This window comes from Hypanus sabinus, chromosome 10 (assembly GCF_030144855.1).
Source record: "Hypanus sabinus isolate sHypSab1 chromosome 10, sHypSab1.hap1, whole genome shotgun sequence".
NCBI classification, from domain to species: domain Eukaryota; kingdom Metazoa; phylum Chordata; class Chondrichthyes; order Myliobatiformes; family Dasyatidae; genus Hypanus; species Hypanus sabinus.
In genome coordinates this window covers 124,441,125-124,459,955 of record NC_082715.1, presented here as the reverse complement: position 1 = coordinate 124,459,955, position 18,831 = coordinate 124,441,125, and the positions used below count along the sequence as shown (strand labels likewise).

General features: G+C 43.5%; 1 protein-coding gene across 4 annotated transcripts in view; it reads left to right on the top strand.

Annotated features, from left to right (window-relative positions):
* LOC132401075 (fibulin-7) overlaps positions 1-18,831 on the top strand; it is a 53,123-nt gene that overhangs the window by 16,320 nt on the left and 17,972 nt on the right. For all 4 annotated transcript variants that reach the window (XM_059982876.1, XM_059982874.1, XM_059982873.1 and 1 more), the window contains exons 4-5: positions 8,492-8,617; positions 15,195-15,305. In XM_059982876.1, the coding sequence (XP_059838859.1) occupies positions 8,492-8,617; positions 15,195-15,305 (237 nt within the window). The remainder of the gene's footprint in view (positions 1-8,491; positions 8,618-15,194; positions 15,306-18,831) is intronic.

The window sequence follows — 18,831 nt, the reverse complement described above, 5'->3', positions numbered from 1 at the left end:
GTCAGTGAATTGTCCCTTCTAAAGACTCAACATATTTCACTTCAGTGGAGTGAGGAAGAGGGCCCCCGCCGAAAGTGCTGTTCTTCAGGACAGGCTTTTTCCTCAGAAGACATGACAGCCTTATTTTGAAGAAGAGTATACGAGTTCCCCTGAGATCCAGGCTGATTATTTATTGCCCAGGACCTTCGTAAGGAACAAGTATTATTTCTCCCAAAAAAGTTATTGGTATCCTCGCTATCTTTATCCTGAAAACCTCTCATGTCCTTTGCAATGATTTACCTCAGCAACTATATTTATATTTCATCTGATTTTGTGACAAAGGCCAGCTTTCCATTTGCCTTAATTACTGAATCTGCTTGCTACCTTCCAGTGATAAATGTACAATTCCTCTCCCTGTAATTTCAGAATCAGAATCTCAACCAACATTCTGATTCTTTTTCCCCACCAAAGTAAGCTAATCCACAGATTGTTTCCCATCTGCCAATTTTTTTGCCCCCTCGCTTAATTTATTTTTAACCTTTGCAGAAACTATTATCGTCTACCTTTACATAAGCACTTTTCTGTACAATACACTTGGTTCCCTCATGACCAAGTCATTATTGTAAATAGTTGAAATTCCAGATCTGATTCCCGGGTATTCCATTAGTTCAACAATTTTGTGTGCCCTTTCATATGATGTAGGCAATGTTGGTCTTCTATCTGACGATGACCATAATTGTTCTTGGCAAACTTTTCTACAGAAGTGGTTTGCCATTGCCTCCTTCTGGGCAGTGTCTTTACAAGACAGGTGACCCCAGCCGTTATTGCTACTCCTCAGAAATTGTCTGCCTGGCATCTGTGGTCACCTAACCAGGTCTTGTGATATGCACCAGCAGCTTCGACAACCATCCACCACCTACTCCTACGTCTTCATGTGACCCTGATTGGCGGGGGGGGGGCAGTGGGGGATAAGCAGGTGCTACACCTTGCTCAAGGGTGACCGGCAGGCTTGCAGAGGGAAGGAGCACCTTACACCTCCTTTGAGAGAGACGTGTCTCCACCCTGGCACCCAATCCCATTAGTTACAGGTTGGAAACATGAAAATGACTGAGTTAGCCTGGCTGTGTGTCTTCTGTCAGTAAGACTGTCCTCTATCAATGATGACACCAGAGATGGCAGATGCTGGAACCTGGAGCAACAAAACATCTGCTGAGGATCTTAATGGGTGAAGCAGCGTGTATGGGGCCGGGGATTGGGGGGGTATGTAATTCCTGATGCAGGGTTTTGACTTGATGTCAACAGTCCCTTTCCTTCGACAGATTCTGCTCCGCATGCTGAGTTCCCCCAGCGTTGTTTGTTACTCCTCTGCTGATAAATTGTGTCAGCACTCTTGTGAAGTTCCGTCAGGCACCGGATTTTTGAAAATACACAATGTTACTCCTTCCCTCTCCTCCTCACCGCCCCATTTGTTGGATCCTCAAAGAACATGTAGATTACCTACTTACTGCCCATTATGCCACTGGCTTTTAGGCCAGCGAGAAGATCCTCCAACTCTGTGGTGATGGTCCAGGACCTCCTTCATCATGTCAGTAGCTTCCTCTCGGTTTTCATCACTGTCAGTCACGCATGTCCCCAGATGGAGACTCAGGGATACCATCATAGAAGGATTCTTCATTGCTGGTTCGGTAACAATTTCATTTTACCAGTCAGGGTTGTTAGTTGAGTGTGTGCCTTCAGGCTTCTGTACCTCCTTCCTGACAGTAACAATGAGAAGAGGACCTTGTGGGGTAGGTGAGGGGGGGGGGGGATGGTCCTTAATAGTGGATGCTGTTTTTCTGAGGCTTTGCTCCTTGAAGGTTTCTTCAGTACTGCACCCCAAGATGGAGCTGACTGAGCTTACAACCCTCTGCAGCTTCGGTTGGTCCTGTGCAGTGGCCCCTCCATAACAGACAGTGATGCAGCCCGTCAGAATGCTCTCCACAGCACATCTGTGAAAAAAGAGATTGTGGTCCCCATTCACAGTTAGTTCAGGCTTTATTTTAACTATTTCTTCTACAAACTCTTAAATTTCTTTCATCTGTTTCCCCCGCCCCCATTATACTTTAGCATCTATTCTTCCAACCTTTTCCTTTTTACCTCTATCATCTATTCGCTCTGTGACTGTTTAGAAAGCCTGGCCTGGCACACTGAAGGCCGTGACTGAAAATGTAGATTCTGTCTGATTGAAACTTAGAGCTTATTAGGGAAACAAAATTATTTTCCAGGTAGGCCATTTTTTTAAATAAATCTTATCAATCAAAAACAAAATAACTAACCTTAAACATACATTTTAAAAAAGCCTAGGTGACTCTACTCTAACAGAAACAGTGAATGTAAGCATTCTATCCACTTTTTAATATAAGATGTAATGTATGGGTTAATGCTTCCATTAAAATAATACTTGCTAATGAATATGCATATGGTTAGTTCACGGAGTCAACTTTCTTTCTTTGATAGCTAAAGAGCAAATTGAACACGGGAGCCCTTCTCTTGCTTCAACTCCTTAAGTAAAACCGCCGACGAAGTTTAACAATAGCCCCTAGATTTCTGAAGATTTGATTTTTCTGGTGTTGCTAGTCACAGAAGATCACTCTGATCAAAGCCAGCTTGAAGATCACACGCTTAAAGTAAACCGGCTTTGCATTTCCCACGTGGGAACACCCGCTTGTCTTTCCTCAGCGGAATGATAAACGCATTCTTCCACATTCCAGGCAGAGCTTCCCCATCAGGCAGCCTTGGCCATCGTGAGGCGACCTGCACTCACTCGCACAGCAAGCCAGCCACCAGCCTTGACGGATTTCGGAAGTCACGTTGGGCTAATGGTTTCAGACATTTCATTCCAATAACTTCATGGTCCAACAGTCCGGAGCTATTCCAGGCATGCTATTGATGGCTTCTGCGCCTCGTCTGCAGGGGTGGGGTGATTGTGCGGATGTTGCACAGATGGTCGGCTTCAGAGAGCTCTGTGTAGCAGTTTGTGCAGGGTTTAGCTCATCTGTCTGAACGTTATTGTGTAGCCCATTCTGTTGTGAACTAAATCCCATGAGAAGCAGTAAAGGAGCTGCCATCCAAGATGGCAAATGGACAGTTTGAGCAGGACCGGGTTATTCAGCACCTTTAGGTGCTTGCTTCATTCAAGGCTGGTTGTATTTGCTTAGCCGCGAATACTCCTGTCCTCTAACATAACCGCATACAAGTCAACCTTTTACTTTCAATCTCTGGCTTTACAGGGAAGAGAGTTCCAGGTTGGCAATGCCCTGTTTGTACTTGAAGTTACTCTGAAATATTTTTCTTAAAATCTTGTTTATGTTGCCTGTTTCCTAACCCACCTTTTGGGGAAAGTAGTCTTGTTGGTTACCCCACTAAATCTATTTGCAGTCTCTTAGGTCATCCTCTTAGTCTTCTGAATTCAAAGAAATTCAGTGCTGGTCTATGGAACTTCATGACATTACCCTTTATACATTCTAGATTTGGTGTGTTTGTGCAATGTCCATTCTGAGCCCAGTCTATCCTTTCTGAAGCTCATATCTTGTCATACTCCAGCTTCAACACAACCAAAACTTTATACACAGTAGTGGCATAACCTGATGATTCAATATCAACTCCACTACCTTCCTAATGCTACTTTGCTGCGTAGAAATTCCTTCCTGATTCTTAAGGGAAAAGGGCAGTTTGATGGCAGCTGCCCAGACTGTTGAAGTGCACATGATCAGCAAATCAGACTTCACTGCAAGGGTTCCCAACTCTTTCTTTAATGCCCTGGACCCCTACCATTAACTGAGGGGTCTGTGGCCTCCTCCTTTCCTGTAAACCCAGCACAAACAATCTTACATTTTGCAGAGGTTTCCTGAGAGGACCTCTGCCACTGTTCCTAGTAAACCTTTATATCAGCTTATTACCCTCCCTTTCCCTCACTGTTTAAATGGAGCATTTGTATTTTACTTTGTGACTCAATAACCTGTTCCTACTGAGCACTAAATCTCAACTGCTACAGTTCCAATATCTTGGGTCTCACCATTCTCAGACCATTTAAAATCCACAGTATTAAACCTAAAGAGTGTGAATTACTTAAACATTACTAATAATTGCTTTGAAAATGTTTTCTAATAACTAAAATTATGTAAATGATTGCAAAAGTTAGATTAAAGCAAAATGCCTTGCAGAAATACAAACCTCATTCACATCAAAGAGATCTCCGATCAGAATAAAAGCCGAGAATTTGAACAAGAGTCTGAGTGGATTAAACCTAATTTCAGCCCCCCTGAATGGATCAGAGACCCTAGGACATTGCACGTGTCACAGCACGTGAGGAAGTGGCTGATTCACTGGGTGCATGGTGTCACAGCAAGTAGTGCCGCTGTTTCTCAGCTCCAGATACCCGGGTTTGCTGCTGAGGTAGGAGCCGTCTGCATGTTTGCCCCATGACCTTGCGGGTTCCCTCGTGCTCCGGTTTCCTCCCACAGCCCAAAGATGTGGAGGTTGGTCAGTTGATCTACCAGTGCAGATGTGGCAGAATAATCCAGAGGCACTAATGGGCTGGTGTACATTGCCCTAGTGTATGTTAGGGGAAAAAGAATCAAAGGGGAATTGATGGAGCTGTGTGAGAGAATAAGTTAAAGGGGTGAGGAAGAGTGACACCTCCTGATTATTTATTGGCACTTCTGTCCAGTTAGTGTCTTGCCATCTGTAAAGCTCCTGAACTTTGGCTCATTTTATCTCTTCCCCATAGAAAGAGGTTACCCACCTCATACCACCTCCCTACTAAATCCCACCCCCTCACTTACTCCCATTCATAAGCCCACCGTTCTCCTGCCACGCATTTACGCCGGAGGAATTTCCAGTGGCCAATTTACCTGCAAATCTTTAGGATTAGCGGAGGGAACCAGGACACCCCAGAAGAAGCCTACAGAGTCTCAGGGAGAACATGCAAAACCCACACAGACAGCAGCGGAAATCGGGATTAAACTGGGTTGCTGGAGTTGAGGGAGCAGGGTTACTTGCTGTGCTGCTGTGTTTATAGCGGTGTTTATAAAGCCTCCTTTCTAAAAGCAGAGCAGGTCAATGGAGTTTGTCAACTTGAAAGGACTTGAATGAACAGAATTAAATTTATATTAGGAGAAATATTCATCACATTAATCTATCCCTTTACTTGGACTACCTCCAGACTGGTAGCTGATTAGCAATGCAGTAACAGGATATTAGAATCAGGTTTAATATCACTGGCATATATCGTGAAATTTGTTAACTTGGCAGCAGCCATACAATGCAATGCATGACAACACAGGGAAAAAATCCCTCTGCAATTGGATATGGTGGTCACCATTTCCCATTTGAGGTCTCTTCTGGGTTTCGTTATTTCTAATTTTGGCCTCTTAGACACGAGTCTTGAAGACATGAAAATCCCATCCATACACAATGCAGTTGATCCTTAATGGGCTGATGCCAACCAGGAATGGAAGATAAGCTGACTCACCTTTGCCTAGAACTGTAAAAAGAATGGACAGATTAATAATTTCTGCAGGAGAATGAAGTGGTGATGGTCTGATTCCAGTGCCACTGCTATATTTACTTGTCATGTGGTAGGGCTGGTTTAATCGGTATTGCCATTTCAGACAAGCTGGTGCAGGGCTGTGGTATGACACGATCACCATCAGCACAGGTACACCACCGGGACGCATGCTCAGCCCCCTGCTCAGCACAGGGCCACTGCCATATTTGAATTTGATTTCATTCCACTGTCATTGGCCAAATCAAAGGTGGTGATGAATCAGCACGTAGGAGGGAGGATGTAAATCTCAGCAAACCCAAAGAGCTGATGAGCGACTACAAGGAGGAAGAAAGTGGATATCCTTGATCAAATGAAATCCTTATTTGGAGATCGGTGGTGAAGAGGGTTAGTAGTTTTAAATTCCTTAGTATTTTCATATCGGGGATCTGTCCTGGGGCAGCACGTAGGTGATGCACCATCAGTAACTCTTTCTGAGACGTAAAGGCGAGATATCGGCTTTTATTGACTGGAAGAAGGAACAAGCAGTAGTTGACCACCACACTACATCCTGGAGACAGAGAGGCCGGGCTCAGGCCTTGATCGCCTTTATACCAGGGTCTGTGGGAGGAGCCACAGGAGCAGTCAGCAGGGGGCATGTCCAGACGGGTATATGTCGTTCACCACAGTAGGTGCCATTACAAGGAAAACAAGGCAGTACCCCTGCTTTTTCAGAATTTTGCATAGATTCGGCCAGTCACCAAAACTTTGGTAAACTTCTATAGATGTATGGTGCAGGGCATCCTAACTGGTTGGGTCATGGTGTGATATAGAACAGAAGGTTAGAGACAGGCAAAGCCCTCCCCAGCATTGAGCGTGTTTACGTGGAGCGCTGCCTCAAGAAAGGATCCATCATCAAGGACCCCCTCCCCCCCCCCTCCATTCAGGCCATGCTCTCTCTTCTTGCTACTATCATTGGACAGGAACTGCAGAAGCCTTGGGTCCCACATCACCAGGTTCAGGAACAGTTACTACCCTACACCATGAAGCTCCTATACCGGCATGAATAACATCTCTCACCACAACTCTGATCTGATTCCACAACATCCAAGCTCACTTTCAAACACTCTACAACTCATGTTCTGTGTATTATTTGTTGTTTGTCTGTATATTTTATCTTCTTTTGCACGCTGCTTGTTTGCCCGTCTTTGATTATCTGTAGTTTTCATAAATTCTGCTGTATTTCCTTATCTTCCTGTGAATGCCTGCAAGAAAATGAATTTCCAGGTAGCTTATACGTACTTTGATAATAAGCTTACTTTGACTTTGCCCTTAACCTTATGCCAATCTTAACTGGCACTGCCACTGCTTGTGCCAACACATTTCCCCTGCTCTGTACCCTTTCTCTATGGCTCTCTTTGCCTTTCTCCCTTTCTCTGCATCTTAAAGCTTGTTTTATTTCAGACTCCTCCCACCTCTGATAAAAGGACATTGAACAGAAGCATTAAGCATTAACTCAGTTTCTCCTTCCACACAGATGCTGCCTGGTTTACTGAACATTTCCAGTGCTTTCTCTTTTTATTTCAGATTTTCAGCATTTGCAGGACTTTGGCCTTGGATACAAAGGGGGCATTGTGTCAAAAACTGGTAATGAAGTGTGATCCTGGTATAATGATGAGGTCCCAAAGCAGTACAGCATACTGTGTACTTGTGTACCTAACTGTTCTAGCCACAAACCCCAGGATCCTATTCAGAAACTTCATTAACACCTCACTGCAAGACTGATCTTGTACTCAAGTCATTGAAGTGACAATTTTCATGATGACACTGTGAAACTGTTGACCCAACTGGTGTTTTGTATCAATGTGAAATTAGAAACTACAAGTGCAACAATGCAGATTCCTACAGTGCAGTCATTTTGCTAGGCACTCTGTGATGGGCTCTCGGCTCAAGTACTCTCGGTGGCCACTTTATTAGGTACACCCGTCGCTCTGCTTGTTAATGCAAATATCTAATCGGCCAATCATGTGGCAGCAACAATGCATAAAAGCATCAAGGCAGAGTCAAGAGGTTCAGTTGTTCAGACCAAACATCAGAGTGGGAAGAAATTTGATCTAGTTGACTTTGACCGAAAGAGCAAAACCCTGCATGGAGAGGTCTTTCAGGAGAAGTGAGAGGTGGCCACGTTGGTCAACATTGGACATTTTCACTGGTGGAGTATTCTTCAAAATCATATCTTCTTTTAGGTTCAACCACAACCTTCAAAGAAATGTGAACAGTTAAATGCAACAGATTTGGGGAAAGAGCAAGTGGAGTTAATTGTACAATGTTTTCAGTGTCGCTGTCCAATTAGTCTCCATGTGCTACACAGTTCTATGGTTCAGGAACATCTCTGGAACTCCATCCCAGAAACATCCCCAACCCAGAAACATTTTTTTAAAAACCTGAATGAACCTTCACCTGAGCAGTGATTTCATCGTGTCTTCTCATATACGAAAAGATAAACTTTTAATCACTTGATCACTTAATCTCCCTCAGTGTGGCTCTTGCATTTAATTTGCCTACCTGCACCGCACTTTCTCTGTAATTGTAATACTTATTTCAGTCCTACCTTAATGTACCTGGGTATGGATGGTATGTAAACAAAAGCTTTTCATTGCATCTCGATTCACTCGTTCGTTCGTTATGTGCCCTGTCATATGACATGGGTGATCATGGTCTTTCCGTGACCGTGATTGCTCTTGGCTAATTTTTCTGCAGAAGTGGTTTGCCATTGCTTTCTTCTGGGCAGTGACTTTACAAGATGGATGACCCCGGCCATTATCAATGCTCTTCAGAGACTCTCTGCCTGGCATGAGTGGTCACATAACTAGGACTTATGATGTACACCGGCTGCTCATACAGCCATCCACCACCTGCTCCCATAACTTCACATGACTGCATCTCAGTAACAAAGCAATTACCAACACTGTTTAGTTTCTCTTACAGAAATTAATGAGTGCACTAGCAACCCCTGCCAGAATGGAGGGACCTGTGTGGACGCTGTGAACCGCTACAAATGTATCTGCCCAAGCCTCTGGACTGGGAGCCACTGCGAGTATCCAGTGCAGACAGGTTGGTCACATCTGGGCATCAACTGAATATGAGGATATGAACACTGAAAGACTTGTTCCAGTAAAAGTAATGAAGGAAATATCAATGCTTTTCTCCAAGCTGCCATATCCTGAAAGGGATTTTACAAAGTCATACATTTTGAAACTTTGGCCCAATTGTTACATTTGTTTTTAAAAATGGTGTGATAATTGCTGGTTATGGAGTTGCCATAATACGTAATATCACATTAATGGGTTTTAGTTTTACCCAAGGAACCCGTGCTGACAAAGGAATATTAATAGACTTTTCCCTGCTGAATTGCAAGCTGGCTGTGCTTTTATTTATTTGTAATGGCTGTAATCTGGCCCAGACTTTTCTCTTTGAAGTAGAGTTTTGATCTTGCCTGTGCACGCACATTCCACTGAGGGGATGTGGTCATGCTTTTAAGTATTCAATAACATCTTAAATTGTTTTTAAGATACAGAGACGCATATTAGAGAGCGGGAGAAGAGGACTGAGTGATAAGCTCTCAGCCAGGGGCTCCCAAACTGGGGTCAACAGACACCTTTCTTAATGCTATTGGTCCATGGCGTAATGAAGTTGGGAGCCCCTGTTCTTCGCACTGCACCACTGTTTGAGATTATTGGTATGAATGTATGCTGCTCCATTGGGCAGCCAGGAGAGGTATGAATTACATACCAGCTCTGACAGCAGCACTTCTGCTTCCAATAAATTCTTAGATAAATATGTGGCTGAGAAGCTGGTGCAGGGGCCAGGGCTTCAGGTTCTTGCATCATGGGGATCCCTTCTGGGGGAGGTATGACCTGTACAAAAGGAACGGGTTGCATCTGAATGAGGGGAAAAGTCAAGGGATGTTTTAACATGCAAGTCGATTGGGAAAATCAAATTTGGTAATGGATCTCAAGAAAGTGACTTTGTTGAATGCCTATGAGATGGCTTTTTAGAGCAGTTTGTCATTGATCCCACTTAGGGATCAGCTATACTGGATTGGGTGTTATGTAATAAACCAGAGGCGATTAAAGAGCTTAAGGTAAAAGAGCCCTTAGGAGACAGTGATCACAATATGGTTATGGTCAACTTGAAATTTGCTAGGGAGGAAGTCAAGTCCAATGTAGCAGTATTTCAGTGGAGTAAAGGAAATTAGTATCATGAGAGAGGAGTTGGCCAAAGTAAATTGGAAGGAGCTGTTGGCAGGGTTGACAGCAGAACAGCAATGGCGTGAGTTTCTGGGAAAAATGAGGAAGATGCAGAACAGATGCATTGCAAAAATGAAGAAATACTCAAATGGCAAAATAGTATAACCGTGACTGACAAGGGAAGTCAAAGCTAACGTAAAGGCAAATGAGAGGGCATACAACAAAGCAAAAATTAGCAGGAAGATAGAGGTTTGGAAAGCTTTTATAAACTTACAGAAAGCAACTAAAAGAATCATGAAGAGGGAAAAGGTAAAATATGAAAGCAAGCTAACAAACAATATCAAAGTGGATAGAAAAAAACTTTCTCAAGAAAATAAAAAAATAAACGAGAGATGAGAGTGGATATAGGACCAGTAAAAAATGAGGCTGGAGAAATAACGGGGTCAAGGAGATGGCAGATGAACTAAATGAGTATTTTGTGTCAGTTTTCACTGTGGAAGACACTAGCATTATGCCAGGTGTTGAAGGGTGCGAGGGAAGAGAAGTGAGTGCAGTTACTATTACAAGGGAGAAGGTGCTCAAAAAGCTGAAAGACCTAAAGATACAGAAGTCACCTGGACCAGATGAACTGTACCCCAAGGTTCTGAAAGAGGTAGCGGTAGAGATTGTGGAGACAATAGTAATGATTTTTCAAGAATCATTGGACTCTGACATGGTTCTGGAGAACTGGAAAATTGCAAATGCCACTCCACTGTTTAAGAAAGGAAATTATAGACCGGTTAGCCTGACCTCAGAAGTTGGGAAGATGTTGGAGTCAATAGTTAAGGATGAGGTTACAGAGTAGTTGGTGACACAGGACGAGATAGAACAAAGTCAGGATGATTGCCTTAAGAGAATCCTGCCTGGCAAACCTGTTGGAATTCTTTGAGAAGGTTACAAGTGGGATAGATAAAGAGGGTGTAGTGGATGTTGTATATTTGGGTTTTCAGAAGGCCTTTGACAAGGTGCCGCACATGAGGCTTCTTACCAATTTAAGAGCCCATGGTATTACAGGAAAGTTACTGGCAATAAAGTAATCGTTTCTGGTTGGCTGCCAGTGACTACTGGTGTTCCACAGGAGTCAGTGTTGGGACCACTTTTTTATGCTGTATATAAATGATTTAAATGATGTGCACCACTCCTTGAAGATGTCTCAGATACTACGGAGGGTAGTACCCATGTATGGTGGAACACTGGGGAGCTGTAGTGGAACAGAGAGGCCTAGGAGTATCAGTTTGTCGAAAGTAGCATCACAGGTAGTAAAAAAGATGTTTGGAGTGCTGGCCTTTATGAGTCAGGGTACTGAGTGAGAGTTGGGATGTTATGCTGAGGTTGTGTACGCTGTTCTTTTTTGAGGTCACACTAGGAGGAGTACTGTGCACAGTTTTTGCCACTCTGTTTTAGGAAAGAGATTGGTAAATTGGAAAGAGTGCAGAAATTTACGTTGCTAGGATTAGAGGGCCCGAGTTGTAGGCAGATGGCCAAGCTAGGCCTTTATTCCTTGAAACATGAGGTTAAGCTTAGAGCAATGTAAGTTAAGTCATGAGGAGCAGAGATGAAGTGAATGGTCAGTCTTTTCCCTAGGGTAGGGGAATACACTACTGGTGGGTTGGATAGTTTCAGGGTGAGAGGGGATATAATTAAAAGGGTCCTGAGGAGCAACGTTTCCACACTGAGGATTTTGAGAAAAGAGCTGCCAGAGGAGGTGTTTGAGGCAGGTGTAATGGTATCATTTAAGAAGGATGTGGATAGGGTTGTGGAGGGATGAGGTTTAGAGAGATATGGACTGAATGCAGGAAATTCGGATTAGCAAGGTGAGCATCATGATCCACATGGGCTGATTGGCCCAAGGGGCCTGTATCAATGCAGTATTGCTCTTTGATTCTGACCAGCTGCTCATCTTTGGGATGTGGGCAGAAACCCACGTGGTCACAGGGAGAACATACGAACACCACAAACACAGCATTAGAGGTCTAGATTGAACCTGTCTCTGATACTCTGGTTTTCACTGTAATTCTCCTAAAAGCCAACTTTAGCTGCAGTCAGGTGTCCGATACCAGAATTGAAATGCTGAGGCACTATATATATACATATATAATGTGCACTGTCAAACTATCAAGGATGAGATGATGAGATGAGATGATCCATGTTGGAAACCAGTTGTCTTTATAAAAAGAATAATTTCTGAAGCCTTAAGAAAGAAAGTGAAGAGCATGCAAAACCGGCAGGCATTGTTGCCTCATAGCAGCAGTAACCTGGGTTCAAACCCAGCTTCGGGTGCTGTCCGTGTTTGTGCGTTCTCCCTGTAATTGTGCCAGAAGTTTTGGGATTCCCAACGGTGGTTCTGGTAGGTTAATTAGCTACAGTTAGGCAAGCTAATTGGCAAAATAATCAAGGGGCAGATTATGGACATGGAGTTGCAGCAGACAGCAGATACTAGAATTAGAGCAACACACAAAGGAGATGTAGGAACTCAGTGGGTCAGGCAGCATCTATGGAGGGAAATAGATAGTTGATGTTTCAGTTCCAGACACTTCATCTGGACTGAGGGAAAAAGAGAGGGCACAGCCAGTGTAAAAAGTTGGAGGGGGCCCACCTGGCTTCACCTGTTCCCTCCCAGCCAGCTTCCTTCCCCTCCCCCCCACCACCCTTTCTTCCCCTCCCCCCCACCACCCTTCCTTCCCCTCCCCCCCCACCACCCTTTCATTCTGGCATCTTCCCCCTTCCTTCTTAGACCTGAATAAGGGTCTCGGTCCGAATCGTTGACTGCCCATTCATTTCCATCAATGCTGCCCGAGCTGCTGAGTCCCTCCAGCATTTTGTGGGTGTTGCTCCAGATTTCCAGCGTCTGCAGACTTTCTCGTGTTTAACCGGGAGGGAAGGGTTGGACGTGATGGGTGGATCCAGTCGAGGGGTGGGTGATAGGCAGATTAGGGAGAGATGGAGAGTGGGGATGATGTCAGAAGCTAGGGGGTGATGGGTGGGGTGAAGATGATGGAATCTGATAGAAGAGGAAGGTAAAACATAGAATAAAGAGAGGGAGGTGCAGAGGGCCAGATGAATCAGGTGGAGATTAAGAACGAAATTAGGAGAGTCAGAAGGGGCCATGAGAAGGCCTTGGTGGGCAGGATTATGGAAAACCCCAAGGCATTTTACAAGTATGTGAAGAGCAAGAGGATAAGACATGAGAGAATAGGACCAATCAAGTGTGACAGTGGAAAAGTGTGTATGGAATCAGAGGAGATGGCAGAGGAACTTAATGAGCTTCAGTATTTACTATGGAAAAGGAACTTGGCGATTGTAGGGATGACTTACAGCAGAGTGAAAAGCTTGAGCATTTAGATATTAAGGAAGAGGATGTGCTGGAACCTTTGGAAAGCATCAAGTTGAATAACTCACCGAGACCGGACGGGATGTACCTCAGGCTACTGTGGAGGCGAGGGAAGAGATTGATGAGCCTCTGGCAATGATCTTTGCATCATCAATGAGGACGGGAGAGGTTCCGGGGGATTGGAAGGTTGCAGATGTTTTTCCGTTATTTAAGAAAGGGAGTAGGGATAGCCCAGGAAATTATAGACCAGTGAGTCTTACTTCAATGGTTGGTAAGTTGATGGAGAAGATCCTGAGAAACAGGATTTATGAGCATTTGAGAGAGGAAATTAAAAAAAGGGGGATGGATAGAAGGGAAGCGGCTACTGGAAGTTTAAGAATTTGATGTTTCTGGCACTAAGTAATCTGCTTTAATGTTATTGCTGGGAGGATACTGTTGGCACAGAGTTGCCATATAGAGAATTCTCCTTCTCTTTACTGAAACAGTGTCATAAGTAGGTTTAACAAAAGAAAGCTGTCACCAGCACTGCACTGAACTGAGGCTGTGGCCTGCAACTGACGGGCTACTCGATTGGCTGCAGTGATGACTGGCTTCGTGACCGTGGACTCACCTTCGTGAACTTCAGCTGTCTGCTTGCTTTTGATGTTTACATAATTTGGTTTTTCTCTGCACATTGGGTGTTTGACTGTTCTTTTTTTTTAATGTGTTCTCTATGTTTTGTTGCTGCCTGTAAGGAGACAAAGCTGAAGGTTGTATATAGTATGTGTACTTTGAATTTCCCCTTATCACTGAGCTGAGGTATTAGCTTAAGTCATTAGAGTCAGACTGGAACTGACTAGCTCAGGAGCAAGAATATCATAGAATCATGGAACCATAATTACAAACAACAAAGAAACCTGCAATTTGTCGAAACATCAAACACTAGAGGACACTTACTTAAGGTGAGAGTGGAAAAGATTAAAGGAGATCTGTGGGGCATGTATTTTACCCAGAGGGTGGTAGGGCTTGGAATGGGCTGCTGGGAGCTGGGGGAAGCCATGTAGAGGTGTTTAAGAGACCATTAGATGTGCACATAAGTTTACACAGGATGGAGAGACCTGGATAAAGTACAGGCTCAAGAAAATTATTTTAATTCAGTGTTGTGTTCAGCACAGACGTTGTAGGCTGGAGGGCCTGTTTCTGTGCTGTTCTGTGTTCCTTGAATCCGTGATCAACCCCTTTACATTAATCCAATGCTTTTGTCCTCTCCACACTCTCATCAGCTCCTCACAGATTCTGTCACATTGGGAATCACTTGTGAAAATGTTCACACGATTGGAAGTAGAAACATCATCAGGCCTTAATATGAACCATTCTTTGAGAACTGTGTGTTCCTCCAGCTCTGCCTCTTGCCCATCAGCACTCTCTTCACCTTACTCACAGTCATCTAAACCAATCTCGGGAATTCCCTCCCCAAAATCAACCATTCTCTATCCTCCTTAAAACCTCGCTTTCAGGAATCTATCCAAACATTCCTTCTTTAGCTCTGTTGGCCATATTTGATGGCCGTGTAAAACACTGTAGAAGTTATACTATGTTAAAGACTCAATGTAGGTCTTGTCGTCCTAAATTAAGTTAATTTTAGTTCCTTCACAGTCTCTTGCCTTTAAATTCTCCAAGGGACAATTCAAAGAGAGGGCCAAAAAATAATTATGCTCATAAAAACTTAAAAAATAGTAAATATTGTATGTTTCTTTTTTTTCTAAACTGTGATTAATGTATCATTAGATGCTGGGTCTCTGCCCAGTAACACCTCATTGCAACATGATTCTAATGGAGAACTAATGCACCATCCAAACTAAACAAATGTTGAACTAGGATATAAACAAAAGTGCATGGGTAGGGAGACTATTACATTTAGGTAAAGCCTTTGTAGTCAAGCCAACCTTTTAATCACAGTGGGGAGATTTACTGGTAAGGTGTCTTTCCTTCAGTTGCAGTTGCCTTCTGCTCATTGTGTTATTCGAAATAGAGACTAGTACAAAAATAAACTCTGATTTGTCATTTCTCACCCCCCCCCCCCCAACACCAGACTGGTCCTTCAGTCGCAAGCCCCGTTGTGCAGAGATCGAGAGGACCCAGCACTGCAGCTGCGATGCTGGCTTCCGTATGAGAGGGACGAATGAAAACGGTCTGTGCCAAGGTATGTGTAATGATTTGTAACCACTGGAGACCCATAATGACCTCAACATTATTTTAAGTTATTGGCAGTGCTAAAGCAAATTCCAACTTCCCATGAAGGGTCGTTGAAACATTCCCTCTGTTCCTCTTTCTGTCGATGCTGCCTGACCTGCTGAGTTTTTTCTGGTGTTTTCTGTTTTTTTTATTTTTATTTCAAATGTCATGCCTATTTTATCCTCTTGAGAAGAAAATCATCTCCTGCTGTTGTTGGCTCGGAGACAATACCTTGGTTCAGTGGTCAAGTTATGAATTAAGCCAAAGAGTTGAGGACCATTAATTCCAAGACCTGTCTGAGCTCAATACTACTGGTTTGATGTTTGAGATTCTACCTGCTGTTTGCTCGCTTTTTGCCAATCATGCAATTTGTTCTCTTTTTTATCGCGTATCTGGTGTTCGATGTTTTCTTGAACAGGTCCCATGATGTTTCTTGGCTTTGTGGATGCCCACGGGAGGATGAATCTCAGAACTGTTTTCTGTCTGCATACCTCGATAATAAATGTACTTTAAATCAAACATATTCATGATATCTATGTTTGATCGTCAAGTTCTGCACCCCATGAACTGGTCCTTTCAAAGCTGCACTGATCCATTTTGTCTGAGTGAGTGGAAAGAATTTCACATCAATCTGTGCTCTGCATCACATCAAGCCAAAGCACCAATGGCACTCTTTCTTTGTAGTTCTTCTGAATGGTAGAAGTAAAGAGTCAGACAACAGGTGCCTTCTCTCACCGTATTTGCGCCAGACATTAATCACCTTTTATGTAATCTCACTTTATTCTCCTCACGTCCCCTTTAAATGAGCCACACCCCTTCCCCATCCCACCCATAACTCACCACTTCCAACCCTCCAAACATGCATGAGGAGCAATGTATCTCAGCCAATTCACCCACAAGCTGCACAGTTTTGGGATGTGGAGAAAACTGGAGACCCCCCCCCCCATGGGAAACAGGCATGGTGACAGGGAGAAATTGGTAACTTGTGTTATTGCTAACACATGTACCAATACACAGTGAAAAACTCATCTTGCACGCTGTCTATAAGGATTAGTACTTCAAGGTAGAACAAGGGAAAACAATAACATAATACGGAATACCTGATGATATAAGTATCAATTTACCCCCACCCCTTTCCTCTATTCCCCACTCTGACTTTTTAATCTCTTCTCAACTGCCCATCACTTCCTCTGGGCCCCCTCCTCCTTTCCCCTATGGTCCATTCTCCTGTCCTATCAGAATCTTCCTTCTCCAGCCTTTGACCTTTCCCGCCCACCTGGCTTCACCTATCACCTTCCAGCTAGCTTCCTTCCCCTACCCCCCCCCCACCTCTTTATTCTGGCATCTTCCCCCTTCCTTCTCAGTCCTGAGGAAGGGTCTCGGCCTGAAGTGTTGACTGGGTAATTCATTTCCAATTCCTCCAGCATCTTTGTGTGTGTTGATAAAGAGCAAAGTGTTCCAGTTGCAGAGAAGGTGCAGAGCAGCAAACAATAGCATGCAAAGTCACAATGAGGTAGAGTGTGACTTCAAAAGTTTATCTTGAACTAGAACTTGATTGAAGCTGTTCTTGAGCAAATTCCAGAAGGACTGCATTGGAGGTCGGAATCGAACATGAGTCACCAGTACTATAAGGTAGTAGCTCTACTTGGTGGTGGTGGATCTGTGGAATTCATTCCCATAGACGACAGTGGAGCCCAAGTCAGTGGGCATATTTAAAGCAGAGGTAGGCAGACAGGTAGGCAGAGGAGAACGAGTGTCTCTGCTGGTAAAAAATAAGATAAAATCTTTAGAAGAGATGACATAGGATTGGAAAAAGTAGAATCCTTGTGGGTAGAATTAAGAAACTGCAAAGGTAAAAAGACCCTGATGGGAGTTATATATACAGCCTCCTAACAGTAGGCAGGATTTGATCTAAAAATTAAAATAGGAGATAGAAAAAGTATGATACAAAGACAATTTTGTGTTAGTCATGGGTGATTTCAATTTACAGGTAAATTGGGAAGATCAAGTTGATGCTGGATCCCAAGAAAGAGAATTTGTGCAATGCCTCCAAGATGGTTTTTTAGAGCAGCTTTTATTTGTGCCTCCAAGGGGATCAGCAATTCTGGGTAGGATGTTGTGCAATGAACCAGATATGATCAAAGAACTTAAGGTAAAGGATCGCTTAGGTGATCACAATGTGATAGAATTCACCCTGCAATTTGAGAGGAGAAAGCTAAAACCAGATGTATCAGTATTATAGTGAACTAAAGGGAATTACAGGAAGGAGCTGGCCAAAGTTGATTGGAAGGGGACACTAGCAGGGAGGACGACAGAGCAGCAATGGCTGGTGCTTCTGGGAGCAATTCAGAAGGCTCAGGGTAGATACATGCCAAAGAAGAGGAAATATTTTAAGGGCAGTAAGACACAACTGTGGCTGACAAGGAAAGCCAAAGCCAACATAAAACTGAAAGAGATTGCAGGTAATAAAGCAAAAATTAGTGGGAAGTTAGAGGATTGGCAAGCTTTTAAATACCAATAGAAGGCAACTAAAAAGTCATTAAGAAGGAAAAGGTGTAATATGAAAGTAAGCTAGCCATTAATATTAAAGAGATACCAAAAGTTTCTTCAGATACATAAAGTGTAAAAGAGAGGGGAGAGTGGATATCGGACTGCTGGAAAATTATGCTGGAGAAATAGTAATGGAGGAGAAGGGTGGATAAACTGAATAAGTATTTGGTATCAGTCTTCACTGTGGAAAGCACTAATATTATACAGGAGGTTCAAGAGTGGCAAGGGGCAGAAGTGAGTATTACTAGGGAAACAGTGCTTGGGAAACTCAAAGGTCTGAAGGTACATGAGTCATCTGGACCAGATGAACTACACCCCAGGGTTCCAAAAGAGGAAGCTGATGAGATTGTGAAGTTATTAGTAATGATCCTTCAAGAACCTCTAGATTCTGGAAAGGTTGCGGAGGACTGGAAAATTGCAAATGTCACTCCACTTTTGTAATGTTAGTGTTCATTTCAAGAGGACTAGAGTCTATTGAAATTCTTAGAAGAAATAACAAGCAGGATAGACAAAGGAGAATCAGTGGAGGTTGTGTGCTTGGATTTTCAGAAGGCCTTAGACAAGGTGTCACACATGAGGCTGCCAAACAAGATAAGAGGTATTACAGGAAAGATACTAGCATGGAGAGAGCAATGGCTGATTGGCTGGAGACAAAGAATGGGAATAAAGGGATCCTTTTCAGATTGGCTGCTGGTAACTAGTGGTGTTCCACAGGGGTGTGTGCAGGGCCTGCTTCTTTTTATATGTCAATGATTTGGATGATGAAGTTGATGGCTTTGTGGCCAAGTTCGTGGATGATATTAAGATAGGTGAAGGAGTAGGTAGTGTTAAGGGAGCAGAGGCACTCCAACAGGCCTCAGACAGGTTAGGAGAATGGGCAAAGAGGTGGCAGATGGAATACAGGGTCAGGAGGTGTGTGGTTATGCACTTTGGTAAAAAGAATA